Below are 27,883 nucleotides of genomic sequence, written 5' to 3' on the forward strand. Positions count from 1 at the left end.
TCTGAGGGGTCATGATTATGAACTGGGGAACTCGGGCACCTTAACCCCGGGCCATGCATGACCCCTGGGTGGCCCTGCCATCCTCACTCCCAACAGACCGAAGACTAGGTAGCAAGGACTTCCCTTAGGAGAGAACCGTGCTGGATTGAGGTGATGGCAAAGACAGGCAGCTCTGATGGTTCAGCTCTCCCCTGATTTCTCCTTCAGCCTGAGGGAAGGGAGAGGAGACAGAGGCACCGATGACACAGCAAGGTCGCCAGGCCCCGCAGTTCCTACCAGAGCTGCTGAGAGTCAGGTGCAAGAACCATAAACACAGGGTAAACCAAGGTCCCTTTCTCTGGAACGAGAGGTCTTGCCCCTGCCCTCCTTTTCAAGAGAATAGCCTGAGAAGGATAGCTGGCTTCCCACTGAGGTAATGAAGAATACCTGCTCAGCTGTAGGTCACCCTCAGGTTAAGCAGGAAGACTCCCTGAAGGAGGTGTTCTGAGGACAAAGGCTGAGGAACTCCACTTGTCTGGGACACATCACAAGTTTTAAATTACATACTCCCCCACACGCAGCACACTCACACGCACACACGCACAGAGACCCTCAGTCTTCCAACCCTCCCCACTCCAAGCTCCCAACTCCACCCCACGGGTATTTCCCCCTGTAAACATGACAGCAGAGACACCCACAATCCTGGGACAGTCTGACAGTGATCTGAGGATGACTGCTTGTCATTAAGTGCCCCGGTACGTGATGTTGCTGAAGGTGGATGTGGCCTCTTTATATAGTGGGTTGTTGGCCTGCGGAGAGAACAGAAAGGTGTCTTACAGCAAATTCCTCAATTCTTCCCTACCCTCAGGGTTTACATGTCATCTGAGACGTTTAGCCAAGACACTCTTCTCTAGGATATTCCATCGATGGACAGCTTGATGCTTGTAATACTCACACATTTGCTCTTAAGGAGGGAATGGATAGGAAATAAGAGGAGAGAGAAGGTGGAATGCCATCCTGCCACCATGCCTAAGGGGTTAAATTCAGCCCATCACTCTTGGTGATCCCAAAACACTTCAAGATAGCTTTTAGCCAATATTTTCTACATCTTCCCTCTCTTATGAACTCTCTCTTGTGCGCTTCTCCCCTTTTTTCTTCGTTGTGACTGTGATGGGCGGTTGGGATGGGCAGAGAAGAGAAATGTAATGGGTGGTGGTTAGAACACAGAGGACCACTTTTGCTCAAATAATTCTTAATCTGTTTTCAACTCATCCCTCATGCACTGCCCACAGACTGTCATGTTATCACGGAAAAGACCCTCACTAGGTTTCCCAAGTTATTCTCTAACAAAAAGTGACAAATCCCATTAGGTCTAGTAGTCCTTAGTGGTAGCTTAAGAAACGTGGCACATTCTCCTGTGCCTCAGAGAGTCAGGATTTCTACATCATCCGAACAGAAACATCTCCATTTCTTGGGACCCTTGAGTATAAAGGCCTGAGAGGTCACCATCAAATGGGAACAAACGTTCAGCCTAACCTCGGATATTCGGGGAGTCAGTCATTTGGAAGGTCCAGAAAAAAGTTAAAATGTGGAACATGAGCCCAAGGAGAACAGAGTAAACTTAAGTATACAGATGGTTCTCAATAAATGCTTGTTTGATTAAATTCAATCAGGATAAACTGCAGGGAGCACACTTTTAAGAGGCTGACCCAAAAAGTAATTCTTATCATAACCTAATTCCCTCTCACAATTGGGGAAGCTGGTTAACTTCTCTATACTCAGTTTCTTTATCTATAAAATGGGAATAATAATGTTACCTACCACATGGGGCTGTTATAGGGGTGAAATAAGTCAATACATAAAAAGCATTTAGAACAGTTCCTGGTACATGGTAAATGCTCAGTAAATGTTAGTTATGAGTATTTGTTTCTCTTTGTGTTTAATGCTTTCATCAGTATGTAATGTATTACTATATGACCTCAATGTAAGATTCTCAAGTTTGTCCTGTCTCCCAGACTCGAAGAGTGTTTCCTTTTCCTCTCTTTGCAGTGTCCAGAGCAGAGCTGAGCCCTATCCATGCTCAGTTGGAAGCATAAGGCCAACAGGAGAGTTAGACCATCTCCCAGCTTCCAGAACAGAGGCTTACTAGGAAACTATGGTGCTGGCTGAAGCCGGCCACCCTAAATAAACATCTACTGCTTCCACCTGAGACTCTTGAACAAACTACTTAAGAAAATGCCCAGCCCAGCCCAGCCTCTTACTGTGTCCCATTTGGCTCTGGCTCGCTCTTCTTCAAATTTAGCAAATTCCTTCCGGTCATGGATGGTGATGAGGAGCTTCCAGACGAGCAGGGTAGCAAGGCCGATAAGCAGAATGGCCCCCATCACTGAGAGCAAGACCACCAGGATGTCAGGGCCCTTGGGACACTCTGTCAGGAGAGAGCACAGAGCAGGATGGTTGGAAATAGACCAGAAACCATCTGAATTGGCTAAAAATAAGATCTTCTTGACAAAGTAACAAAGTACTAGAAAGTTCTCTGAAAGAAACAGGACTTGTAAAATAAGCCAATTAATTTTCAAAAGGAGGGGGGTACGCTCTTTAGATTGTCCTGAGTGGTTTAAATCAGAGGTCCTTAGCTTGTCACCCACAGGCAGAATATAGCCTGCTCCATGTGACTTCACACAATCATTTATTAAAAACTTGATTTTGTGGGCAACATTGACTAATCATGAGATTCCCCTCCCCCCCACCCCCGGAAAATTTCAGGTTCTTCTTCTTCTCTTTAAAAAAAAGTCAAAAGATCTAGAAACACTGAACCTATATTGTTATAGGATTGCAAACGGCTAGGGCTGAGGAGTAGCTGCCCCTTTTAGATGCGACACAGTTTTTAGTTTGCCGGACTCCTCACTACTCTCCCTTTTCTCCACTAAAAAGAGGCAAAGTGTGACTTGTCATTGAGTCTGTGCCAGTGTGGACTCTGGAGCTACACTGCCTGGGTGTGAATCCTGGCTTACCACTAACGTTGCTATGTGAGCTTGATCAATTATTTAACCTTTCTAGGATGTCTATTTCCCATTTCTCCATCTCCAACAGTAATAGCCCGGACTTCAAAAATTTACTGTGAATAATAATAAAGGAATGATTACGTTAAATAGCGCCTCGCACGGAGTCAGTGCTCAGTAAATATCAGCTACCATTATTACTGGTGTCCCTGTTATACGCGGCTGCTTTCCCTCATGTATTTACCCAGCTCCTGTAGGCATTTGAGTTAGTTACCCCAGTTCAGATAGTTACATCCCTGATGGCTGGGAACCTAATGACCTTTTCAGCATGCTTTGAGACTAAGAGGTCTGCCAACCAAGGCAGTATTTTGGGTTTCTTCCCAAAATAGTTAGTCATCTAAAATCCTAACCCTACTGAGAGCCAACTTCCTGTTAAATCCCAGTCAACAACCAACATAAACAGAGGTATGTCGCCCCTCTGAGGGCCAAGCTGAGTATGCTCTGAACAGCTCTGCTTCCCATAAACCTCAGACGTCTGATGAGTGACCTCGTTCCAGCACCTTCTCAGGTGTTACGTAATTAAGTGTTTGTGTGTGTGAGTATCGATGGGTCTGGAGAGGAGTCACACGTACTTTCCACACTGTCTCCCACCTTCTTTTCTAAACATACCCACTATGCTCACCACACACTACCCAAAAACAACCACCACCGCAACCCAACCTGGCTATTTCCCATCCCACCAAATTACAACCTGTCTATAATTAAAGGAACGTTTGGAGAGAGGCTGAGAGGTTCCAGTGTCCGAGTTCCCAGGAGTGAAGAGCCCCAGTTCTTCTGGGAAAAGCAGTTATAAATTCTCTGGAAGACCGAGGTAGGGTTGACCCTCAAAACCTAGAAGTGGAATCTCTTCAATTCTACATGTCAGTACAGGCAGGACAGGTAGAATCCCATATCTTCGGGGGAAAAATTAAATCTGTTAAACCATCTGTCCTGAAAGGGGTGGATGGCCAGCTTCCTGGAAGCAGACACAAGATCAGGTCGTCTCTGGAGAGCCCTCCAGCCACAGGGATGATGACCCACGGTGGGTGATGACCCAAAGCCAGGGAAGACTGGGTGGAGTTAGCAGATATGACAAACAAAAGTACAGGAGGCCTAGGGACGTCCCTAGTGGCACAGTGGTTAAGAATCCACCTGCCAATGCAGGGGACATGGGTTTGATCCCTGGGCTGGGAAGATCCCATATGCCACTGAGCAGCTAAGCCCATGTGCCACAACGACTGAGCCTGCACTCTAGAGCCTGTGAGCCACAACAACTGAGCCCACATGCTGCAACTACTGAAGCCCACACACCTAGAGCCCACGCTCCACAAGAGAAGCCACCACAATGAGAAGCCTGCACACCACAACGAAGAGTAGCCCCTGCTCTCCACAACTAAAGAAAGCCCGCAAAGAGCAACAAAGACCCAACACGGCCAATAAATTAAATTAATTAATTAATTAAATGAATTTTTTTTTTTTTAAAGTACAGGAAGTCCAGTTAAATTTGAATTTCAGATAAACAATGAATAACTTTTTAAGTATGTACCACATATTGCACGGGACATGCTGTATTTTATCAGGCAACCCTATCTGGAAGTGATAAGGGCCCAGCTCAGGGAAGCTCATTCCCTAAGGTCTGAATACCACTTGTCCAATGTCAGACTCTTTGGTGGTGCCCTCTTCATTGCCCTGCAGTGGCTCAGCCCTTCAAAGAGAACAGTCTGCAAGGGCATGAGTTAGGGAAGAGAATAAGAATAATCTCTTCCTACACTCAGGGCCCCAGATGCTACCTTCTACTCAAAGCCAGAGCCCCTGAAAATGATTGGAGGGTGAGGGTGAGAGGAAAGGCAAAACTTGAAATTCCATTTCCAAGCTAGGGAACGTAGGTCTGGGGTCCCATTTCCTAATGTGGAGGAAGGGCCTACTGGTAGTAGGCCTAAAAAGTTACCCTCCAGTCTGTTAACTGGTTATGTGGTACCACCCCAGTTATCATCATCTTCGTTCCCCACAACTGCAGGCAGTAGACTTTGGTAAGTAACAAAGAGAAGGGGCAAAGATACAGATAGGGTGGGTGTGTTAAAATCCATTTAATGTGTTAACACAGGTGGGTGGGAAAGTGTGAGGAAGTCATGGCCAAACTAACCTACATCTGCTCCCCCAGAAATATATAAATATATACCCAGACTCTTCTCTCTCCACTGCCCCACACCAGCATCCCCTTGAGTCACAAAATAAAACTAAGGTGATGTCCTTTCTTTACCTTCCTTCCCCCTTATAAAAGATAAGATCTCTGGAAAGGCTGATGATATCACATATAGAGACGCCAAGCTCTCCTCTACCCACAGGGACAGCGACACCCTGGGTGACACAGATGTAGCCCTTTTCCCACTTTCAACCCCTCCCTTCTTCAAGCAGCCAAAATTCTCCCAACAGATACTAAGAGGTATCTACGTCTGCCTGTCTTTAGGAATAATCAATCCTATTAATTCATTCAAAAACCATGTCCTGGGCTTCCCTGGTGGTGCACTGGTTAGGAATCCGCCTGCCAATGCGAGGGGCACGGGTTCGAGCCCTGGTCTGGGAGGATCCTACGTGCTGCGGAGCAACTAAGCCCGCGAGCCACAGCTGCTGAGCCATGCCCCACAACTACTGAAGCCCGTGTGCCTGAAGCCATGCCCCCGAGCAAGAGAGGCCACTGCAATAAGAAGCCCGCGCACTGCAATGAAGAGCAGGCCTCCCACTCTCCACAACTACAGAAAGCCCACGCGCGGCAACAAAGACCCGATACAGCCAATAAGTAAAAAATAAAAAAAATAAATAAATTTAGAAAACAAAAAAACCATGTATTAAGTATCTTCTCTGTAAATGACTGAGCCAAGTATGGGGATATAACAGTAAATAAGACACACGTCATTCCTGTGTTCGTGGGACTTATGATCGACTGAGGGAGACAGGTGATTAAAGAAGCAATTTAATAGTGTGATGCACTACTATCTATAAAATAGATAATTAATAAGGACCTACTGTATAGCACTGGGAACCATACTCAATACTCTGTAATGACCTATATGGGAAAAGAATCTAAAAAAGAGTAGATATATGTATATGTATAACTGATTCACTTTGCCATATAGCAGAAACTAACACAACATTGTAAATCTACTATACTCCAATAAATTTTTTTAAAAAAGCAAACAACAAAAAAAAGGAAAAAACAAGCAAACAAACAAACAAACAAAATAGTGTGATGAAAGCTTTTAAAATTCCCTGGCGGTCCAGCGGTTCGGAATTCATGCTCTCATTGCTGAGGTCCCAGGTTCAATCCCTGGTCAGGGAACTAAAATCCCACAAACCACACTGCGCAGCCACAAAAAAGAAAAAACAAAAAATCTTATTAAAGGGAAGCACAGCTGCTATGAGAATCAAACAGGTTTCCAAATCTAGTCATCAGAATGGAGGCTGGAGGGGGTCTGAGAGGCTCACCAGGGGAACTGATATGTCTAAAGCAGAGGCATTCAACACTGGGGAATATATCACAATTACCAGGAGCACTGACACAGAACGCAGAGGCATAGGCCTGTGGAAGTAAGACAGGCCTCAGGACTCTGGATTTTTTAAAAAGCGGACATACAAAAGTTTGAGAACCACTGCCCTAAAACATGGGCCAGCAAACGACAGCCCCATAGGCCACATGCAGCTGGCCACCTGTTTTTGCAAACACAGCCAGCTTCCTTCGTTTGCATATAGTCTATGGCTGCTTTCCTGCTACTGTGTCAGAGTTGAGCAGTCACAGCACAGACCATCTGGCCCACAAAGCCTAAAATAGTTAATATTTGGCCCTTTACAGGAAAAGTTGGCTGGCCCCTGGTCTAAAGAATGATGTGAAGAAATCCCTATAGCTATAAAGATTGTCAAGCGACCAAGTGATTTAGCCTCTGCCTTCAGAGATGGTTCCTTCACTCCGGAAAGTTCCTGTCCAGCCCTCCCATCCCCCACGCCCACCATACCACAGCCCTTATCCCTCTACAGTTTCCTTACTGATTTACATGCCTCTCTCCCCCATGGCCTGTGAGTGCCACATCTGCCTTACTTACTGCTGTATCCCCAGCACCTAGCCCACTGCCTGTTATATAATAAGTACTTAGAAATGTTGTGTAATGATTCATGTCTTAATCCACTGTTTAAGGGAAAGAAAGCAGATGAAGGCAATAAAAGGAAGCAAGTGAATCTACCGTGTTGGATGGTGACAAACCTGTGGTGGGTTTGTGTATGACACGATGGGCTCCCCTGCTTCCAGAGGGTCTTGAGAGCAAGCAGTAAGTTTTCAGCATTTGAGGCAGCCTTAGGCTGGCACCTCAAACCCTTCACCCCATCTTGTGGTAAAGCTGGTAAGGTCAGTACCACCAACCTTAGGCCTTCCTCTGAAACAGCAAACACGTTGCTCTTGGCAACCATTTAACTTTCAGTAGAGCAGATGCCTTGTGCTGAAAGGTGCTAAAATTTCAATTCCTTACTTCTTAACATTATCACCTCAAAAACGCCACGCTATATACTCTGTTCCTTGATGAGCTCCACTCCTCCCTCCTTCCTCTCCTTACCCACCTTCTTAGTTTTCTATCTCCTCAATTAGCAATCACTCTCTTGCTAATATTTGTATTTCTATACCCCCACACCCAGATGATAGGCCCTGACTTATCACTCGTAAGGTCAGGTTTAACCTGGCTGTTCTGTTGAAGAGGAGTGATGGGCGGAAATAACTGCCTAACGTGGTTCTCCCTCCCTGGGGGGCAAAGTTGGGACCCTCGGGGTTCACTCACCTGGCTCTTCTACCACATACAGGATGGACTTTCCACTGGAGTCTTCATAGTACTGGAATCTGACCACACAGTCATCCTCATTCTTATAGGTACAATTCACAGCATCCTTGCCAGTGTCCTCTGGGGGAGGGGGAAGGATGGGAGAGTGAAAAACAGGTCAATTCCTGGAAGATGGAGCCACCCCCAAAGCCAGTCATGGGACTTCTGGGAAAGCACGTGACAGGAAACTCTATGCCTGACATTAGGCAAGATGCCTAGATTTGAGATGGCTGTCATGCCTGGCAATTGCCTCTAGATGACCCTTGCTGATGTACTTTATCCCTCACAGGCCCTTTTTGGTTCTTATTCCTTCCTCTGGAAGGGACATGACTTAACAGTATTACATAATCTGATCCAAAGCCTGGCTCTATCACCTACCAGCTGGGCGACCTTGGCTAAGTTACTCGACCTGATCAAATCTCTCTCTCTTTTTCTAATCGAACAAAAGATGCCCTCACTCACAGGGATGGCTGAGAATCAAACAGCATGAAGTAAACTACCTAACACACAGTGGGTGTTCCCTTCCCTCTCTTTCCTTGCTCTGCTTGCTCAATGATTCTCAATAGTTTGTTTACTCAGCCCTTATATTTCTTCTACTTCTGCTTATGATCCAGTGTTCCTCTCCAGAGTCATCTCCGCTTCTCTGACGCCCATCATGTTTTGTTGGCTTCATCCCTTCTAATTCTAAAACCTGTTATTCTGACTGTGAGACTATGGGTTATGCTCCATCAGCTGCACATGTGTCCGTTTCATCCAGCTTTACCAGATGGTATGAAACTGACACATGATGAGATTAAGCAAAGGTACCAAGGTCACACAGCAAATAAGTGATGGAGTAGGACTAGGACATGAGTCTCAAAGCACATCCTATGGACTTTAACTCAATAAGTCTTCAGTAAACCAGTGGTATTATAGGACAGTGGAAAGAGTAGGGATTTCAGGATTTAGTTCTAATCTTAACGCACCACGGATTTGCTTGGGCGAGTTACTTAACTTTTTTTTTTTTATGTGGACCATTTTTTTTAAGTCTTTATTGAATTTGTTACAATACTGCTTCTGTTTTATGTTTTGGCTTTTTGGCCACGAGGCATGTGGGATCTTAGCTCCCTGACCAGGGATCGAACCTGCACTCCCTGCATTGGAAAGTGAAGTCTTAACCACTGGACCACCAGGGAAGTCCCTATTTAAATTTCTTGAGATTCAATTTCCTTATCCTCAAAATGAAGATAACAAAAGTACTAAGTTCTACTTTACTAGGTTGTTGGGAGAAGAAAAAGATAATGTGCATGTAAAGATACTTTCATAATTTATATGAGTTATAAAATTCCATACAAATAAGCATTTATTTTTATGGTTATCATGGTGGAGGGTGGGGGTACTTATCAACTAACTTGGAATCCCCATCTGCTCTAGATGATAAAAATATCTCCTATCTCAGCAGCCTCTTCCATCTAAGTGAATGATAGCAAGCCTGGTCTCCTCCAGAGGAAAAAGTGCCTCTTCAAACTCAGTCCCCAAATCACTACCCTCCCTCTAGCCCCACTTCTGATATTAGCCAAAGGGTCCAGAGTTCTGACTCTTCCCCATAACACCCCCACCCAGAAGCTGGCTGGCTAGCTGTGTCTTACAGTGGCTCTTGCTGAAAATGTGTTTCCTGCCTTCATGGGAGATCACTATCTCCAGAGAGATTGCCATCTCCTAGCGCTACCCAATGCCTAGCTGGCCCAGATAACCATGTCACATATATGACAGCAGCAAAGATCATTTCCTTTTAAGTCAAGGTGAAATACAAACCGGAATAATTGCAGACAAAAGTTTTGCTTCCCATTGTATTTCTATCTGTCTTACTCCAGGAGGGGCTCTGGAGAGTCAAAAAGGCTTCAGGTTAATGATTTTGGCTACAAGTCCATGAGGGTGAAGGTTTCCCTCTAAACCAGCAAAGCTGTATGCCTGGGCATTGCTTAACATTCTTAGTTAGGTAAACTTAGTAAATGATTGCTAGCCTACTAAGCTAAAACTATCATGGGCAACTACTACTTCTTCACTCTATGCCTCAGTTTCTTCATCTGTAAAATGGGGGCACATCATCTTCCTTTCCCTGGGGTGGTAAAGTTAGGGTTCCCTGATTTTACACATACTTTAAAAGTTACTTTCAGGATTTTGCTGAGCCCGTGGGCTCTGTGAAGCACAAGGAGAAGGGACTGCTGAACAAATTAGTAGAGAGGCAGGAGGACACCCAGAGAAGCCAGCTTTTATTCAGTGCCTACAGAGTATCAGGCCTGCACAACATGCTGTTGAGGTAGGAATTACTCTTCATTTTACAGATGAGACTTGGATAGGTTCCAGGATTAAAAATTTAGAACGTGAGTGTGTACAACTGTATGACATGCTGAACTTACTAAGCTCCTTCACAAGCTCAATCTCATCACGACAGTAACGGCTGCAGGTATTCTCCTTGTATAGGGCTCCCCGGTTAAACTTCTTACACTCCACACACTCCCTAAAGGAGAGAGGACACAGGGATGAAGTCAGGAAAGGGACAAGCCTAAATGTCTTTCAGTCAGGCTCTGCCTGCCATACACCCGGAAAGCTGTTCCATCCCAGAAAACAAACACACAAACAAAAACATCTGTAAGACAATCCTGGGGGCACAGATAGTCACGTCTAAAGTTCAGGGGTGGGAGTGCCCTCCTAACCTATAGGTAAGGCCAGGTAGGCAGAGGCCTTCAGGTAACTTCATTAAACTTCTTTATATCCCATCCAAAACTGTGACAGGAAGCTGAACCCTATGCCACTTCTGGGAACCTTAAAATCAGAACCAGTCTATAATTTGGGGGCCCAGTGCAAAACGAAAATGTCAGGTCCCTCATTCAAAAATTAGCAGGAATGTCAGAACAATGACAGCAGAACATTAAATGAAGTGTGGGGCCCTTCCAAACATGGGGTTCTGTACAAATATGCAGGTTGCATGCCCACGAATCCAGCCCTGCTTAAAGTAGTAGGAGAAACAGCAGTGCCATGGTCTTGGGCTGACAGGGGCTTCCTCTGACCCCCAGATGAGTGACGTTTGCAGTGGTGAATTTCTTCTGTTTCACACAGTATCCTTCCTAACTCCAGCCCCATATCCCCCGGAGAATCAGAACATCAGCACTGGAACATTCCCCAGGAGTTACCCCAGGAGTAGCCTTCCTCCCAACTCAGGGATTCAGGATTCAGCCTAAAAGAGAGGTTTCCCCAGCTGCAGCCCAGCTGGTACCACTCTGTCCCCTTCACGCTTGATTCTACCTCCAGCTTTCCCCCAAGTTATCAAAGAGGAAAGCTAGTCGTTTTCTGGAACAGACTCCTCTCCCTAAAGCTTTGGTGAGTAAGAGACAGAACCTGCACAATCTGGGGGACCCTCTCCCCCATCCCAGACACCCAACTCTCTCCAACTCACTTCTCTGCCTGCCCACTCACTTCTTAAACGTGCAGGCATCAGGGCAGGTGGGACACTTCTCACAGGTGTCCCCGTAGGAGCCTGGCTGGATGCAGACACAGCTGCCGCACTCGCATTTGCCCCGCCTGCTGCACAGCAGCCCGTTGCTGGACATGCAGGTGTCCGTGCGCGTGGTACAGTTGCAGTAGTAGCCGGTCCAGTCAGAGTCACACAGGCAGTCCCCACAGCTGCACTGGCCATGGCCTGAAAACACACAGCCCCAGGGGGCAGACCACTGGTGAGGTTCCCACCCCAGGACAGCGTCTCAACCTGCATTCCAGGTTTACCCTTCATCACCCTCCTCACAGTGCCGCACTTTCACCCCCACGCTGAGCTAGTCACCATCTTCTACACTGCCCTCATAGCCTCATGCTTCTTTGCACGCTGTTCCCTCTGCCTAGATGCCCTTTCATCCTGTGACCACTACCAAACTCCTACTCACCCTTGAAAACCCAATTCAAAGGTTTCTTCCCCTCTGTAACTTTTTCTGACCTCCCCAGGCCAAATCAACTGTCTGCCCACGTGCTCTCCCAGCACTTATGTAGATGACTCTATTTCAACCCTGCTGTCCAACCCATTTGTTTGCTTATCTGTTTCTCTTTCTGATTGTGAGCTCCCTGATAGGGGAGCACATATCACATTCATTTTTCCATCTGAAACAGAGTAGGCATGCAATTAATGTTTGTTTATTTATCCATTCATTCAACAAATATTTAGCGAGCTCATACCACATCCTGAGCACTGGAGACTCAACAGTGAACAAGATAGGCAAGGTCCCTTCTATTATGGAGCTTACATCCTAGTTAAATTCCTGAAAATTCACACAAACCTTCACCAACATGTGCCCTGGGTTGTATTATCATGGGATTGTAAAGAGCCGTCAGCCATAGTAGGAAAGACCTATTTACTTTCCTGCATGGGTGTAGGGATGGGAGAGAGAGACTAGGGTGGGGAGCTGGACTGCTTAAATGTAGGCATTAACTCTCAACACTATATTCCCCTAATATTCATTTACCGAGGCTTTAAAACTTGGCTCCTAAACCCTGCAGAAAGGTGACGCATCCTCCAAGACTCTGAGTCAGGAAGAAGTGGATGAATAATAGAAATCTCACTGTGAATGAGAGGAGAGTCGGGGAGCAAGGGGGAAGGCACCTGAACGGGTCTGAAAACCATGCCATTGTGCGAGCAGACGGGCCCCACGGTGGTGGGGGAGAGGGCGGCACACAGCCAGGCTCAGAGAGCAATGAGCTGGCACCCCTGCTCCCCAGCGACCCCAGGGGGTCTGACTAATGTCTCTGGGCCACTGTGGGTCCCTCTGGATGGGTATCACCCACTGAAGGATGAGGGATACCAACATAAGCCTCTAGGAACCACACTGGTGTTCAAGACTCAGACACACCTTCACTGTGTGTGTCTGTTTCCCAAGAAGGAAGGGAAACATGACTTCATCTGCCCCAGCTGCCAAGTACATCTAGAGAGTAGACACACTGGGCTGGTGGAAGGGTGGAGAAAGAAGAAAGACTGCATTTTGAGGCTGGGTTCCCTAGCAGTAGAGCCTGTGGTGAGGATTCTTGTTCCAGTGACTCAGTGGGGAAGCAGAAAGAAAGGAGGGAAGCAGGGCAGGGCAGGAGCCAAAAGCTGGCAGGAACCTGGTCTCAGCCCGAGACTCCCCTCAGCCTGACCCACGGTGGGCTCTGGAGCAGGACTGGCACCACAGTAACCTTGAGGCAAAGGGACTGGCCTTGCCTAACCCCCCGTCCATCCATCATTAGCCAAAGTCTGAGGGCAATCCAGCTCCTGTCAGCTGAATATAAGTCTCCAGAGAAGGGACTTCCCTGGCAGTCCAGTGGTTAAGAACCCGCCTTCCAGTGCAGGGGATGCAGGTTCAATCCCTGGTTGGGGAACTAAGATCCCATATGCTGCAGGGCAACCAAGCCCGCGCACCGCCCACACGTCGCAACTAGAAAGAAGCCCACGTACCACAATGAAGACCCAGAGCAGCCAAAATATATATATATACCTCCAGAGAAGGGGCAGCTGTGTGAAGTATTATCAGCAGCCCTCCCAGCAGCGGGGGGATGGGTGGGCCAGCCAGCAGAGGCGGACCCCACAGTGTCCACTACACCCAGCTTTTGGCCATGGCTCCCGGAGAGCGAAAAGCCGACAGCGCAGAGGCCTGGCAGCACTCAAAGGCCTCAGTCTCCTCGGAAACCCTCGTCCCATAGTGTTTCCTTTGTGAGGCTAAACAAAGTGATCTTTGAGAAGACGGTCCTTGGGAGTGGAAGTGGCAGGCCAGCGCCAGCAGGCTGACGGCAAGCCCCCCGCAGGGTCAACCCTTAAAAGGAAGCCGCAGTGTGGTAATGTCACAGGACTGGCACCCCTCCAGCAACAGGGGTTCACAGGAAAGTCAGGGGAGGAGGGTGGGAAACGAAGAGAAAGCGTAAGAAAGAGGAGGGAGGGAGGAAAGAAGGCGGGCAGCGGGGCGGGGGGGCAGGTGTTTCAGGTCAGGGGGACTGCAGTCACTCTCCCCACACGACCTGACCTTCTGGGCTGACGCATCAGTCTGCTGCCCTCCTTTAGGAGCCAGCCCTTCCTCTGACTACCTGCCTCCTCCATGAAGCCACCCAGGCCTCCTCGTCCACAGTGAGTCTCTCTCTGGTGGACTCCTCGAACACCCCCTGAGGACACCTCACTTCCGGGATCTGGCAGGTTCTGCCTCGTGCTGTGAATTCTCCTTAGTGAGTTCATGGAGAGCAAAACTGTCTTATTCCTGCCTCCTTATCCCACAACGCTACAGCACACAGCACAGAACCTGGCCCACGCTGGGTTAATAATCTACATTCATGGATGGAAAGGCCCTCGAGGACAAGGATGCACGCCCTGATGTGTGAGGGGCGCTGATACCGTGCAACCGTGAAGACCGTGCTTCTGGTGGGGAGGAGAGGACAGGAACGGCCAGGGGCTGGAACCGTGGCCCAGTCATAGCGCTCCCGCCTCACGAGCCCCTGCTTGAGCACAGAGCAGATCAGGCCAGCAGATCTGGGCAGGGACAATGGCGCACTGCGCTATAAGCCCGGCCAGGTCAGGAATCACGCACGACCCCTGTTCAGCCACACGCACCCAGTGCCCGGCACAGAGCAGGTGCTCAAGGAGCATGTGTCCCTGAGGACCTGCCAATGGAGAACGGGCTGATGGTACCACAGGGTCCAGACCTGAGGCCGGTGGGCATCCAACACCCTGGCAGGAAGGGAGAGGGAGGCCTCTGAGAGGCTGCAGCAGCTGCCCTGGGTTCCCTCGTGCCGTCGGCTGGAGCACACTGAGGACGAGCTGTTCTCGCGCTGCCGGGAGGCAGGAACCTGGGCTGCTGACCCTGGCAGCTTTGTTTTGTGGCTTCAGCAGGGCCGGCAGCCAAAGGAAACACACGCTGGCCTAGATCCCTCCCACACGCCTCCATCAGACCAGGAACCATCAGGCCAGGGACGAGCCGTGGGCCTCCCTCTGCCCCTAGGGCCCCCGGAGGCTGCGTGGAGGCCTCTCCTAGGGTAACCCTCTTCCCCTCAATCCCAACCTTCTCGTCGTGGGTCTCCACTTCAAACTTAACCATTCCCTTCGGTACCTTGAATATGATGTAAATACTATTCAATATTAGAAGGAATTGAAATTCCTGCCTCACCCCCTAATTCAAATTGCTGTGTGTGTGTGTGTGTGTGTGTGTGTGTGTGTGTCTGTGTCTGTGCATATCTGATCTCTCTTTCCCCTAATCTCTCTGATACCGTTTTTCTCCAATCTCTCTCTCAAATTTTGTTGGCGTGAGTAAAGGAAGCGATGTGTAGGTAATAAATAGGAGCCATTTTTATATCACTTGAGCATGCTTTAGAATGACACATCCTCATGAACCCCTTTTAAAGGCTGATGTTAACATGAACATCTGGGTGGATTAGCTCAGCTGGTTAGAACCCCAGTGCAAGTAAAGCCACTCTAGGTCATGGATTTGATCACCCCAGAAGCCAATTATAATCTCTGCGTGATCGGTCACACAATATACCCAGGAACCAGTCCCAACCAATTTGCAAATATCTTCAATCTGTCTCTCATTCTTGTGAGAGATTAAGCCACAGAGATTACAGCCCAGCAAAAATGCATCCCCAGTGCCCAAGAACAACTCCGACTGCCTAACTGCGTCTGGGAGTGCTGTCAGTGTGTCTGCAGATAAAGACTACAGGAGCTGAACTTCTTCTAGCTGGGGGAGAAACCCAGGAGTGGGCTTTGGGGCAAGGAGAAACCAGGCGAGGTGGGCTACAAGCTCAGTGGCTGCAAGCTCAGCTATCATCAGCGGGCCTCAAGATGTGACCGAATTTTGTAATGAGAGGGACAAGTCAGTATCCTGCAGGCAGAAGGACTCAAATTCATAATTCCCGGTCTGCAGGCTGGGACTCCCTATGGCAGGGCTATCCAGTAAACATCTGTGCTGTCCAACAGGGCAGCCACTAGCCACATGTGGCTCCTGAGCGACAGAGAAACTAAATTTTTTCTTTTTTATTTGATTTGATTTAAATTTAAAAGTATGCAAGTTTTAATTAAACTTGATTAAATTTAAATAACCACCATATTGGACAGCAGCGATCTAGAGTACACAAAGTAATAGTATACCAATAGTGATAACAAAATAGTACCAACATTTAATAAGAGCTCACTATTTTCCAGTCATTGCCCTAGGTGTATTGGCTCATTAAATGTGCTCCAATACCTTGCATATACACTGCTATTTTCCACATCTTTTGTGGTGAAAAATTAATTTATGTAAAATATTCCTAACTTCACTATATATTCTGATATCATGTAGTTTCCAAACCTACATGTGCTAAACATTTAATTACCATCAGTCAGTGATTTTTTTTAAACTTAAAAAGGGGTTGGTCCATATCCTAGAAAAGATTAAGAACCAGTGACTTACTTACAATACTAGCAGAAGGGCAGATGAGAGAAAAGAAAGAAAACTATCTTCTTCGCTTTCAAGTTTCCCTACTCCTTCCCATGCTCTTCTAGGAGAGAAGCCCGCTGGAAGCAGACTCTCATTTTCTTTCCTGTGCCCCTCCAGCAAGGGCAGAGGGAGCCGAGAGGAATTAAAGGGAACCTCATTTCTGTTTCCTGCCACTGGAGTGGCACACCATCTACTCACTCTGCCCCCGGGTCGTCCTGTGCGCACCACAAGCCCTGGCCTGCATTTGTTTCCAGAGGCTGCAGATGTGTGAGCACGTGTGGGTACCAGGACAGGAGCGGTGTGCAGTTCTACTCACCTGAGCACATCTCCCCCTTGTAGCGGACACAGGAGAAGTCATCACACTCGCAGTACTTGCCCGTGATCTTGCCAAAGTCACTGCTGTGGCAGACTCACTGGCCACAGAGACACTCGCCCCACTGGCTGCAGACAGGCTGGCCCTCCCGGGGGCTGCACTGGTCCTGCTGGGAGGGGCGGTAGTCCTCCTCCGAGCACTTGCACTGGGACCCCAGCCAGCCAGGCCCGCATCGGCACACCCCACACTCAAAGGTCCCGTTGCCGTTGTTGCAGTGGCTGCTGTGAGGCTCAGCCCGGGCCTGGCAGGCACAGTCACAGTCGGAGGTGACCTGGATGGTGAGGCTGTCTTTGAAGCCCACAGGCTTGATGGTGAAGGACTTCTCCTTCTCCTGGGGGCAGCCACGTACCTTGGCCTCAATGCTGAAGCTCACCTGGATGGAAAGTAAGATCGCATTCAGACACAAGTGGACCCTGCGGACACTCCAGCCCTGGAGGGAAAGAAGCTATTCCTGCCCTGCCCAGGAATACCCAAACTGGGTGTCCTGTCCCCTGGCAAGCTGGAGTTTCTCAGCCTTCCCACAACCATGGTCTGCAAAAGCCAAAGCAAGAGCCTTGGGATAGTTGTACAATTGCGACAGATCTGACTGGGTGTAGACATGGTTTACAATCATGAGATAGCTTTTTCTAAAATTCCATACATGAAACTAAACCAGCTCAAGCAGAACAGAACCTGTGATCTTATAAACGCTCTACTATTGCCAACTATGCTAGCAGAGCTGATTACATAATGTCATCAAGATACACGAAGCACTGTTTTGCACCACACAATGCCACACAGCAGCCAGCCACAGGCTCAAGGTCTACTGTTCAATTTCCATATAGCATTTTATCACTTATGGAATCAAATACGTTTCAGGCCAATATTTTCTACATAGGGTATGTGCACATGTGCCTAGAATATAGATAGACAGACAGAGGGATGGGTAGATGGAGACAGATATATAGATGTAGATGATGTAGATACAGATGAAACACCTATAGATACTCCCCTCTTTTCTTCCCATTCCTTTCACCAACCCCTCTCCCCTAAGGCAGAAGAAGAGAAAAACCAACCACTAAGGAAGGAAAGCTATAGAAGGAATGGAGAGGCAAAATGAACATTTGCATTCTGAAGTTACATGAGGGTGGGTATCTTGTATGTGTGTGTGTATGTGCGGGGGGGGGCGGTGTATGTGTTTATTTCTCTTTTAATTTTTATTGGGGTATAATTGATTTACAATGTTGTGTTAGTTTCGAGGGTGAGTATTTTTGCCTATTCTGTTTGCTGCCAAATCTTCAGCAGCTAGAACAATGCCTGGCACAAAGTCAGTGGTCAATAAATATTTATAGATGACACTGCCATTTTACGTTGGGAAGCAAAGAAAGGCATAGCCTTAGGGGAGGCTGGAGACCGGTTGACCGGTTAGGGGCTGGAGGTAAGAAATATTTTCATTTGCAATCAACTGTGCGTAATCAAACCGGTAAACTAAATGCAAGTTTTTAAAAATCCCGGTGGTGAAGTTACTTAGATAGAAAAGGTTTGGCAACAGAAGCCTCAGAGGAAAAGGTTGGCACTTCCCTTACATCTAACTTGTAAGGACATTTAGGAAGAAAGTACAGGGAAGGAAGCGGTGGGTGCCCATGGAAGCTCCAGGGCACAGGCCAAGGTCAGAGTTGTAGCTTCAGCGCCTGCCCAGCCCACCTCACCGTGTCTCCAATCTTGAGTCCGACACAAGACTTAAGGCCTGGGATGACCTCGTTGTTGAGACAGGTGGCGTTGAAGGATAAGGACAACTCCTCAGGGAGGTCACGCACTTCCAGCTCTATTTTAGAGCGGATTTTCTGAGCAGAAAAGGGCAAGAGAAGAAAAGAAAATGGGCTGAGAGGAAATGAGTATGAGCCAATTACATCCCAAGCAAAACCTACCAGATGGTCCTGGACTCACCTGCAGTGCCAGATGCCGAGGTCCACCTGCAAGCTGGCAGAGCATCCCCAGGAGCCTGTTTCCTGCTATATTTCCTGCCCAAGACCCGCTCTCTCCCTGTCTCCACTTGTGTCCAGGTGAGTCTGGGTAAAACCTAAATCAGCTATACCCTCCTGCATGTACACGCATGAAGGGAGTGCTGATACTGGTCGCCTTGGGTAGCAGCACTCTCTACCTGATTTTTAATTGACCTCACTTTCCTCATGGTTTAGCTCCCTCTTCTCCCTATCGTTGGAGCCCAGATCTCCATCACTCTGTACCCACCCCCTGCTCCTCCTCATCACCAACCCCATCCTCTTTTTCCCTTCCACCTTCTCCAAGCTCTTCCCTCATTGTTCCTAAGGCTCCTTGGCATTCCTTTCTGAGCCACTTCCGTATGAGACGGCTGCATTCCTCCTAGTGAGTGCTGCCTATTATTTCCTGGCCTCTGGAAGAACAAGAGGGAGGCAGTGAAAGCTGCATGGTGGACCAGCGGCCAGGACTTTCAAATCTGAGCCCCCCGGGTAATGCCAAGTAAAGTGGACTCTTAGCAGGCCCATTTCCCAGGTAAGACACTTACCCCATAAGCATCAGCAATGAGCTGGAGGACATTGCTAGAATCCGTAGACAGAACACCCACTGTTGTCCCTGGGATGAGCTCACTATAGTTCTAGAAAGGAAGACAAAGATGCCCAAGGATGACTGATGAAGCGGGTGCTCTCCAAAAGCCCTCCCCAAATCAGATTGAGGGTCTTGAAATGAAAATTGAGGGAGGGATGGGATATTTTACTTATCACTGCCAGGAATAGGTCTAGCAACTTTTTCAGCCCTGAGCAGAATTACAGAGAACCTCTCACACCCCTCTCCCCACTGAATTACTCCCCTCCACCACTGCAAACATCAACACACCCATCCCATCTTGCTAGGGTCAAGGCTGGAGGAGAGAGACCACTAAGATGAACCATTAGCTCCTGGGTCTTTCCAGGTTGGGGATCATGGCCAGAGCAGGTGTGGGCTGGCTCCCTGAGACAAGTCCACCCATCACAGGCCCCACTCCCACTCCAGGAAGTCCCAAAGGCATAGTCACCTGGTAGAGATTGACTACAGTTTCAGTCACTGCAAAGATCAAATTGATATTTTTCGTGGATAGCTTCTCAGTCATCAGCCCCAAGGAGGGATAATCCTGTAAAAAGGGAGGATGTGGAGGTTAGTTCAGAAGTATATTCACACACATCCCTGGCTTCTAAGCCTTAGGACTTGGCTGATTTGGGCCATGGCCCAGACAGTGATGGGATTTAAACCTTTTCACCCCATAACAATGTGAGGCAAACACAAACCCAGCTGTGACCTCTAAGGATAGATGAAGAGGTACAGGCTGGTAGTGTCAAAACTAAGCACCTCTGTCTTCCTACTCAAATTCAATGCATTGATACTAAGGAGAAGCTTCCAAGGGCCAGGTACTGCCAGGCCTCGTCGTTTCAAAGCTTCCTCCTGTTTTGCAGCTACTGACAAATGCCTTGGCTTGGTGCTCATAATCCTCCGCCTCGTGGTCTCAACTTTCCTTTCCAATCATCATTCACCTCTCTCCGCCTTCCACTAACTGGAAGTGAGCTGGCCCACTGTCTTTCTCCCACCTGGAGTGGCCTTCTTTTTGGTAATCCTCCTCTTTCCTTAGGACCCAGCTCAGGTCCCACCTTCTCCAGGAGGCCTTCCTTGACCATCCCAGTTCTTGATGAGCTTTCCTCTTTAGCATAAAGCCCTTTTTCCTCTTTTCCTAAGGCCCTTATCGACTATTCTACCCAGTTAGCATTAATCATGCATCTTATGTTATTGGTACCATATCTCCTCAACTAAACCAAAATCTCCCTAAGGGTAGGACCTTATATAGTCTCGTCATCCCCCTTGACTCCTGGTAGGGCCCTCCACAGACTAGGTGTCAATTGTTACAGGCTCACCCACTGCCTGGTAGTGCTCAACCTGTATATGGCTGACACCAAAGAACCCAAGCCAAAATGGGGGTGCTGGTGAATTATGAACATGTCCCTGGAATCCTAGACCTTTCAGAGAGCTCATGAGATCGTGCAGCTCAGGTTCCTGTCTTTACACAGGTATACCTTTAAGCCACCTAGATGAGGTAGTTGCTATATTGTCTTTAAAAGAAGAAGAGTTCACACCTTCCCCTTGATATTCAGAGTATCAGCATTCTGCAGGTCTATACATTTTCTTTATGTTTTACTGCAATTTCTCCTGCTTCAATGTAAACTCCTTTCCTCTTATTTAACATTCTATGGGCATAGAAACCAACTTACGAGAAGTCTTCTCATACAAAGTAGTGGTTACCAGAGGGGAAGGGGTGGGCGGAGGGTGAAGTGTGTAAAGCGGATCAACTGTATGATGACAGATGGAAACTAAATTTTTGGTGGTGAGCACGCTGTAGTGTATACAGAAGTAGAAATAGAATGTTGTATACACGAAACTTACATAACGTTATAAACCAAGGTTACCTCAATAAAAAATAACTTTAAAAAAAGTCTTCTCGTGTATTAGCTAAACCATCCTTTAGCCTTCTTTCATTCCAGCTAAATGACGCTGAGCTTTTTAACCTTTCCTCACAGGACAGGCTCTCCAAGCTTTTGATGATCTTTGTCTCTTTTCCCTCTGTCTTCTGCCAATAACCACAAGTAAGCATGACATCCCAAGAAGGGGCTAATCCGTGCACCGTAGACAGGATGGCCTGCTTTCCAGCTGGACATGCAAAAGTCCTCTGGGTCCATTCTGGATGCCATGATGCCGCTGCTGGTGCTGGAGGCAGCAGAGGTAGTGGTGACACTGACCACAGTCAGGACCATCTCTAATGGTTGTACAGGTTGTACCCTGGATGAGGGTGTCCAGTAGATGGGAGAGGTGAGGGCAGGCTGAAAAGAGCCCTCCACCTTGCCCAGAGGAAGGGCTGCCATTTTCATATTCACACAAAGACTCTGCCTGGGTTAGGGCAGTCCTGGCCAGAGTGAATAGGAACCAGAGGTGGTACCAAGACTCTCACCATGGTAGTGGAGGCAGAGTAATGGTTGTCACTGCCCACATGACACTGCCCATCATTGGGCTGGACAATGCCTGCCAGCCTTCCATCCAGTGCTATATGGGTCTTGGCATCTGTGGTAAACACCAGCAAGTGGGAGGCATCGTTTCTCCAGCCAATCTTCTCCTGTTTAAAAAAAATCAAAATAGAGACAGCAACTTTAGTCATGTCATTGGTACAAAACAAAGACCCAAGAAGCTCCCTATCTGAAGGGCCAGATAAGTTGTCTTGGAGAAGGGCCTCAGTCCCAGTCCTTGGAACACAAGCTGGAGATTTCCAACTCAAGGGTTTCTGTTCTCTTAGAAAAAGTCTCAGAGCTCATTAGTTCAAGCAGATGAAAGACACCTGCTTCAACTCCAAATAGAACTTCTTCAATGATAATCACATGGCCCGTCTAGAAGCCCACCTGCATCTGCAGAGCTGGGCTGAGCTAGAAGAAATCCCATCTGAACATCTGCACACTTTGCTGAGGTTAAGTGAACCCAGCCTTGGCTCTGATACACTTCCAGAGAAGGTGAGCAGATCCTCTCCCCAGAAAACATCTAGAACCACTGAGGTTCAAAAAGTACCAGCTCCGGCCAGGGAGCAGATACGAGCAGAGGCTCCTTATCAGGAGCAACTGCCCAAAGCTCTGCTTAGTTCCTACCTCGTATTTCACGCAGAAATCCCCACAGCTGAGCCACTTCCTCCCCCATTTTTGATCTGCGCCAACCACACCTGGCACTCCGTGCCCTCCAAACTCACATCACAGACGGTAGCCTGCATGATGGCTTCAAAGCCACCCTCCGGGGCATCTCGATTCCGTGACACACTCTGCTTCTTCACCTCCTCATTGAAGCAGGTCACCTGGTCAGTTAGCGTCAGCACATGTTTGTAGCCAAACATGGGCAAACAGGTGGTCTTCATACTGGGGAGGGAAGGAGATGATTTAAGCAGAGATCTGATGGAAAAGGCTGCATGCGGAGTGGGAGGGAAAGAGAGGGGGACAGATATGGTATGCCCAGGCCAGGTCTATACAACTACCATTACCCAGACAGTTTAGACTCCAAAGCCTTCAGATTACCTAGGCATCACATTGACCTAACCCCCAGCTAGCTCAGGGGATAAGAAAGTGAACTGGGGAGCCAGACTGCCTGGGTTCAAATCCCAGCTCTTTGACTTATTAGTCATGGGACCCTAGGCAAGCTTCTCCATACCTAGCCTATAAAAAAAATGGGGACACGATAGTACATATCTCATAAGAGTCGTTGTGTTAACTTATTAAATAAGTTAACACAGGTAAAGCTCTTAAATCAGAGTGAGGCTGTAGTTGCTGTTGCTCTCACCTTATACTTAACACTTCTCTAAAGTAACATTAACACCACAACGAAGCAAAAGTTCATCAATAACTTCATGTCCCTGAACTATTAATAAATTGATAGATCCGTGCCTAACAGGAGCATTTCTGTCCCCAGCCCAATGGTTTATTCATTTAATTGATGGCTGATATCTTTACTGCGGAAACTCTCAACCCAGACAGAAAGTTAAAAGGGCACATCATATAACATTCAAATCTAAAAAATAAATTCACACCTTGTCAGGCTCGGTAACCATCATTTTAAATTATAATCCCTGAATTTGCATAGTCTCCACCAATTAAATAAGCCATTCAGTTGTAAGCCAAAGTCTCAACAGAGGGACACATCAATTTATGCTATTAGAGGGGTCAATAAATATCATTTCCACTCTTTCCTGTTCCTCTAGGACTTAATTCCTTGCATTTTAACCCTGTAGGACTCATATTCTGGATGATGAGGATGGCAAGAACGCTGGGATCAACCCTTCTGAAATCATAACGCCTCTATTTACTTATCCATGCAATTCTCTCTACTTTTGATCTCTATTTCCTTTCTATTCTCTCTTGTCCACTATGTATTCGTGGCCTAGACCAAGAAGCAGATGAATTTCCTTTCTAGGTCTCCAAACAGCCTTGGACTCTATCAATACAACACTCCAGATCAATGGCTTGGCCCACTTGCCAGACAGGGAGACCCTGGTAGAGAGGAGATATGATTTGGCCAGAAGGCAGCCAACAAAGCTACCCTAGACTAGAAATAGGAAGCAGGACTTGGACTTGTCTGGGGCAATGGGGAGAGATGCTGCCTTGGCTTCTGGAGGAGAGACTTACTCATAGCAGGGGTTTTTGAGGGCCTCTGGTGGGGAGATGTACATGTATGGTGAAACGGGCTTGTCCACAAAGGCCCCGAAGCCAATCCGCAGGTTACTGGTGAGCTTACGCATCTGAGAAGCCAGCTTGATACCCAGGTTCTGGATGTTCCGCAGATCATCCTTCATGGAATAAGACAGGTCCATTAAATAGTAGATGTGCACAGGGTAATCCTCCACCTGCCGAACTTGGATGGAGAAATTCTTAGAATCATCTGCAAAGCAGAAGGATTTTAATTCTTCTCCTCTTCTCCCTCTAAGACTTAAGCAGATTTGGACACAATTGGGATGAAGTAAATATATTTTATTTTACTTTACTTTACTACTTTACTTTACTACTTTACTTTACTACTTTACTTTACTCTACTTTTACTTTACTTTACTTTACTTTTTACTTTGCTGTACTGTACTGTACTTTACTTTACTTTTTTGCCATGCCTCACGTCTTGCAGGATCTTAATTCCCCGACCAGGGATTGAACCCGGGACCCAGCAGTGAAAAGCGCCAAGTCTTAACCACTGGACAGCCAGGGAATTCCTTGAAGTAACTTTTTTTTTTCCCTTGAAGTAACTTTTTGATCAAACCAAACTTGAAAGCCCTGGTCCCTTTTTCTCTCCCCTTGCAATTCTATCCTCTTCCAATCTCTTGACCCTCCTATTTCTAACCTCTTCTTTTCCATTCTAAAAGTCTCCACCTTCTCTAAATCTTCATCGGTCTAATCCTCTGGGTCCCAAGGCTCTACCACCCTAAGTCAGAAGTGTTGGCAGTTAGTACACTTCAGACTCTGTAAAAGGCAGGAACTATGTCCCACCCTTCTCTGAATCCCACAGTAACCAACACACGCCTTACATGTAGAAGGTACTTTCTTAAATTCTTGATTTAATTGGAAAGTCAAAATCAATGCTTCAAAAAAGCCTCTCTTAGCCTAATCCTTCCTCCCTCTCAAGGGCTCCTGCCTCTACTTCTTCTGCCTCCATGCATGCCCCTGCCCCAATCTCACATGGAAAAGGAGCTTACAGATTGCTTTCTCATCTTATACTCACTTGAGCATCAATAGAAAGCTATATGTTGGGTAAAACAGGCACTGAGGGAAAGAAGACACAAACATTTTTTGCGTACCTACTAAATTAGAAGGGTTAAGTAACTTGCCCAAGGTCAAATAGCTAATATATGGAAAGTCAAAACTCAAACTCAGAGCTTCTGGCTTCAAGTCCCCAAACCTTCCATTTTCTTCCATTCTCCTGCCCACACTTCCCCCGACACCCTTCTCTTCCCACCCCAATTCCACTGCGAGCTACTTCTACAGGATCCGTACCTGGCCGTAGCCGGAGCTCAATCCTCTGGGGACTGACTTGAGTGACCTGGGAGCTGTCTCCAGAGCCCTTGTCACTGAGGGGCCTGGCCTCCAGGATTGTGGCCTCGCTGATGGGGAACTCAATGAAATCCAGGGGGCAGTTATCCTTCAGCAGATTCTCCTTCAGGTCACAGCGGGGTGAGCCCAGAGGCAGAGCCTGTAAGACAGGAGCCCAAGAGGAAGCCCTATGATCAGAATGATGGTGGCTCTCTGCTTCTTGCAGGCTCTGCCACCTCCCAACAGGCTAGGGCTTACCCAGCACTCTGGAGCTAAACCAACACAAATGAGCCTGTGTGGTCCTTCCTAAGACAGTCCCTAGGCCTGTTGTACAGAAGGGGAAAACTGAGGCATCCGAAAGGTTAGGTGAATCCCCGTTCACAGATTGGTAGGTAGGAAGAGGGGCAGTACAATAAGATGCCTGTTGGACCAGTGTTTTTCAGACTGTAAAATGCAACCCACTTGTGGGTCCCAAAAATCGATGTAGTAGGTCTCAACCACCAATTTATTAAACAAAATGCAACATAATAGAAGAGAAAGCATCAAAGTGTATAAGCAGTAAAAGTAAATATTGTTTTGGGAAAGTTTGTTTTTAAGTTTTTAGGTTTAAATCTTTTTATTTATGCTTCTTTTTTAATGTTTATTTTTTATTTATTTTACTTATTTATTTTGGCTGCGCCAGGTCTTAGTTGCGGCATGCGGGCTTCTTTAGTTGCAGCACGTGGTATCTAGTTCCCTGACCAGGGATCCAACCCGGGCCGCCTGCATTGGGAGTGAAAAGTCTTACCCACTTGACCACCAGGGAAGTCCCAGGAAAGGTTTACATGTTGTGGAGTAGGGTATAATATATACCCAATAAATAATGATACACAATGTATTTCTTTCTGTAGGTCAGGGTCGAAACAGTTTGGAAGCCACTGTGATAAGACACTGGCTGGGGTGTGAGATCCATGAGATCAGGGACTGTGTGTGTCTCCCTTCCCCTCTATCCCCATCACACAATCCAAGACTGACCATCAAGTGATGAGGGGAGGATATGCGGAAGCAGCAGGGAGGAGGGGCTCAGAGCACAGATTGGCTGAGACTACATCTCAGCGTTGCCTCTTACTATCTGGTTACTAGGACAAGTCACCTAACCTCTCCAGGCCTTGTTTCCTCATCCATAACATGAACATAATAGCAGCCCCACTTTCACAGGGGTGTTCTGCAGGATGATATAAGACAGTGCATGTAAAACACATAGCACGGTGCCTGTCATAGGGTAAGTGCTCAATAAATGTTAGGTATTGTTGTAAGATGTTCTATAAATAGTTCCTGGATAAATTAATTATGAATAAACTTCACAAGCTTGGGCAAATCCCATGATGTCAGGCCACTGACCAGAGCCTGTCCTATCACTTTCGTCTCCCTCCCTCACCCTGGCCAAAGGGCAGACTCAGTGCCCTTCCAAACACCCTGGCATGCATGCCACAGCCCTCTGGAGCTCCGTGTGTGTGTTTCCACCTGAGTATTGAACTGGGGACATGCCGCATTGGAATGAACACTGGAAATCAGGAAATGGGTTCAATCCTAGGTCTGCCACTAACTAACCTGTGACCTCAGATGTCATTTCACTCCACTGAGCCTCAGTTTCCTTATCTGTTCGCCTCTGTTAAAAGAGGTTAGATGACATGGCATTTTCAGTCCCTTCCTGCTCTGACAGTCAGCAAACTTAGCCAGCACTGTGGGGGCGCAAGCCCACAAGGGCTTCTTGCCAGGCTGGGGGAGCTGCCTGCAAAGCTAGGAAACCCCTCCTTGGACCTATTTCACAATATCTAGGCCTTCAACCCCACAATCCCCCACATCCCTACCCACCCCCTCTCACAACCACTTCCAGAAGTCAGCTAAATAACCCACACCAATATCCCAGAACAACTAGTGTTCACATTTATGGAGTACTTACTGCATGTCAGGCACCAGAAGAAGCATTTCACATGGATTACTGCAACCCTCCTGATTACAGTTCTGTAATGCCGGAGCTGGTATTATTTTACCAATTATGAGCCTGAGTCTTGGAGGTTTCACGAATGAGGAACCCAATCTTACACGTAAGAAATCGAAGGTTTGGAGAAATTAAGTAATTTGCCCAAAGCTACAGACCTAAGAAGTGGCAGAAGTGAGATGCTGACTGGATTGTCTGACTCTAATTATCCTCATAAAATGATAAATTGTATTACATTCTGTGTAGAGTGGGAATCAAGACAGGAGTGTGCAAGAGATAGTCCCAGGAAGAGCCACACCCAAGGATGCCCCAGGATGCAAAATGGGGATACGGGAGGTGTGGGAAGGATAGATAACGTTCTGCCTCCTCAGCCCCTCACGTGACTGGAAGCCATGTTTCCAGGAGAGGGACTGGGCCACAAGGAGCCATCCTTTCTCAAAAAATCCGGACTCCGGGACTTCCCTGGTGGTCCAGTAGTTAAGACTCTGTGCTCCCAATGCAGGGGGCCCAGGTTCGATCCCTGGTCAGGGAACTAGGTCCCGCATGTCACAACTAAAATATCCCATGTGCCACAACGAAGACAGGTGCAGCCAAATAAATAAATATTAAAAAAAAAAT

At 47.4% G+C, this 27,883-nt stretch overlaps 1 protein-coding gene across 1 annotated transcript; it reads right to left on the reverse strand.

Annotated features, from left to right (window-relative positions):
• Nucleotides 1-595: 595 nt before the first annotated feature.
• On the reverse strand, nucleotides 596-27,659 carry LOC130839600 (integrin beta-3-like). Its single transcript, XM_057713838.1, is given in 14 exon segments — nucleotides 596-788; nucleotides 2,241-2,407; nucleotides 7,838-7,957; nucleotides 10,276-10,376; nucleotides 11,333-11,555; nucleotides 16,649-17,073; nucleotides 18,389-18,528; nucleotides 19,230-19,319; nucleotides 19,737-19,832; nucleotides 21,693-21,854; nucleotides 22,473-22,635; nucleotides 23,896-24,148; nucleotides 25,249-25,444; nucleotides 27,645-27,659. Coding segments are annotated over 14 exon segments (2,217 nt in total). The 3' UTR covers nucleotides 596-722.
• Between the last annotated feature and the right edge of the window lie 224 nt (nucleotides 27,660-27,883).

This window comes from Hippopotamus amphibius, chromosome 17 (genome assembly GCF_030028045.1).
Source record: "Hippopotamus amphibius kiboko isolate mHipAmp2 chromosome 17, mHipAmp2.hap2, whole genome shotgun sequence".
Taxonomy (NCBI): Eukaryota; Metazoa; Chordata; class Mammalia; order Artiodactyla; family Hippopotamidae; genus Hippopotamus; species Hippopotamus amphibius.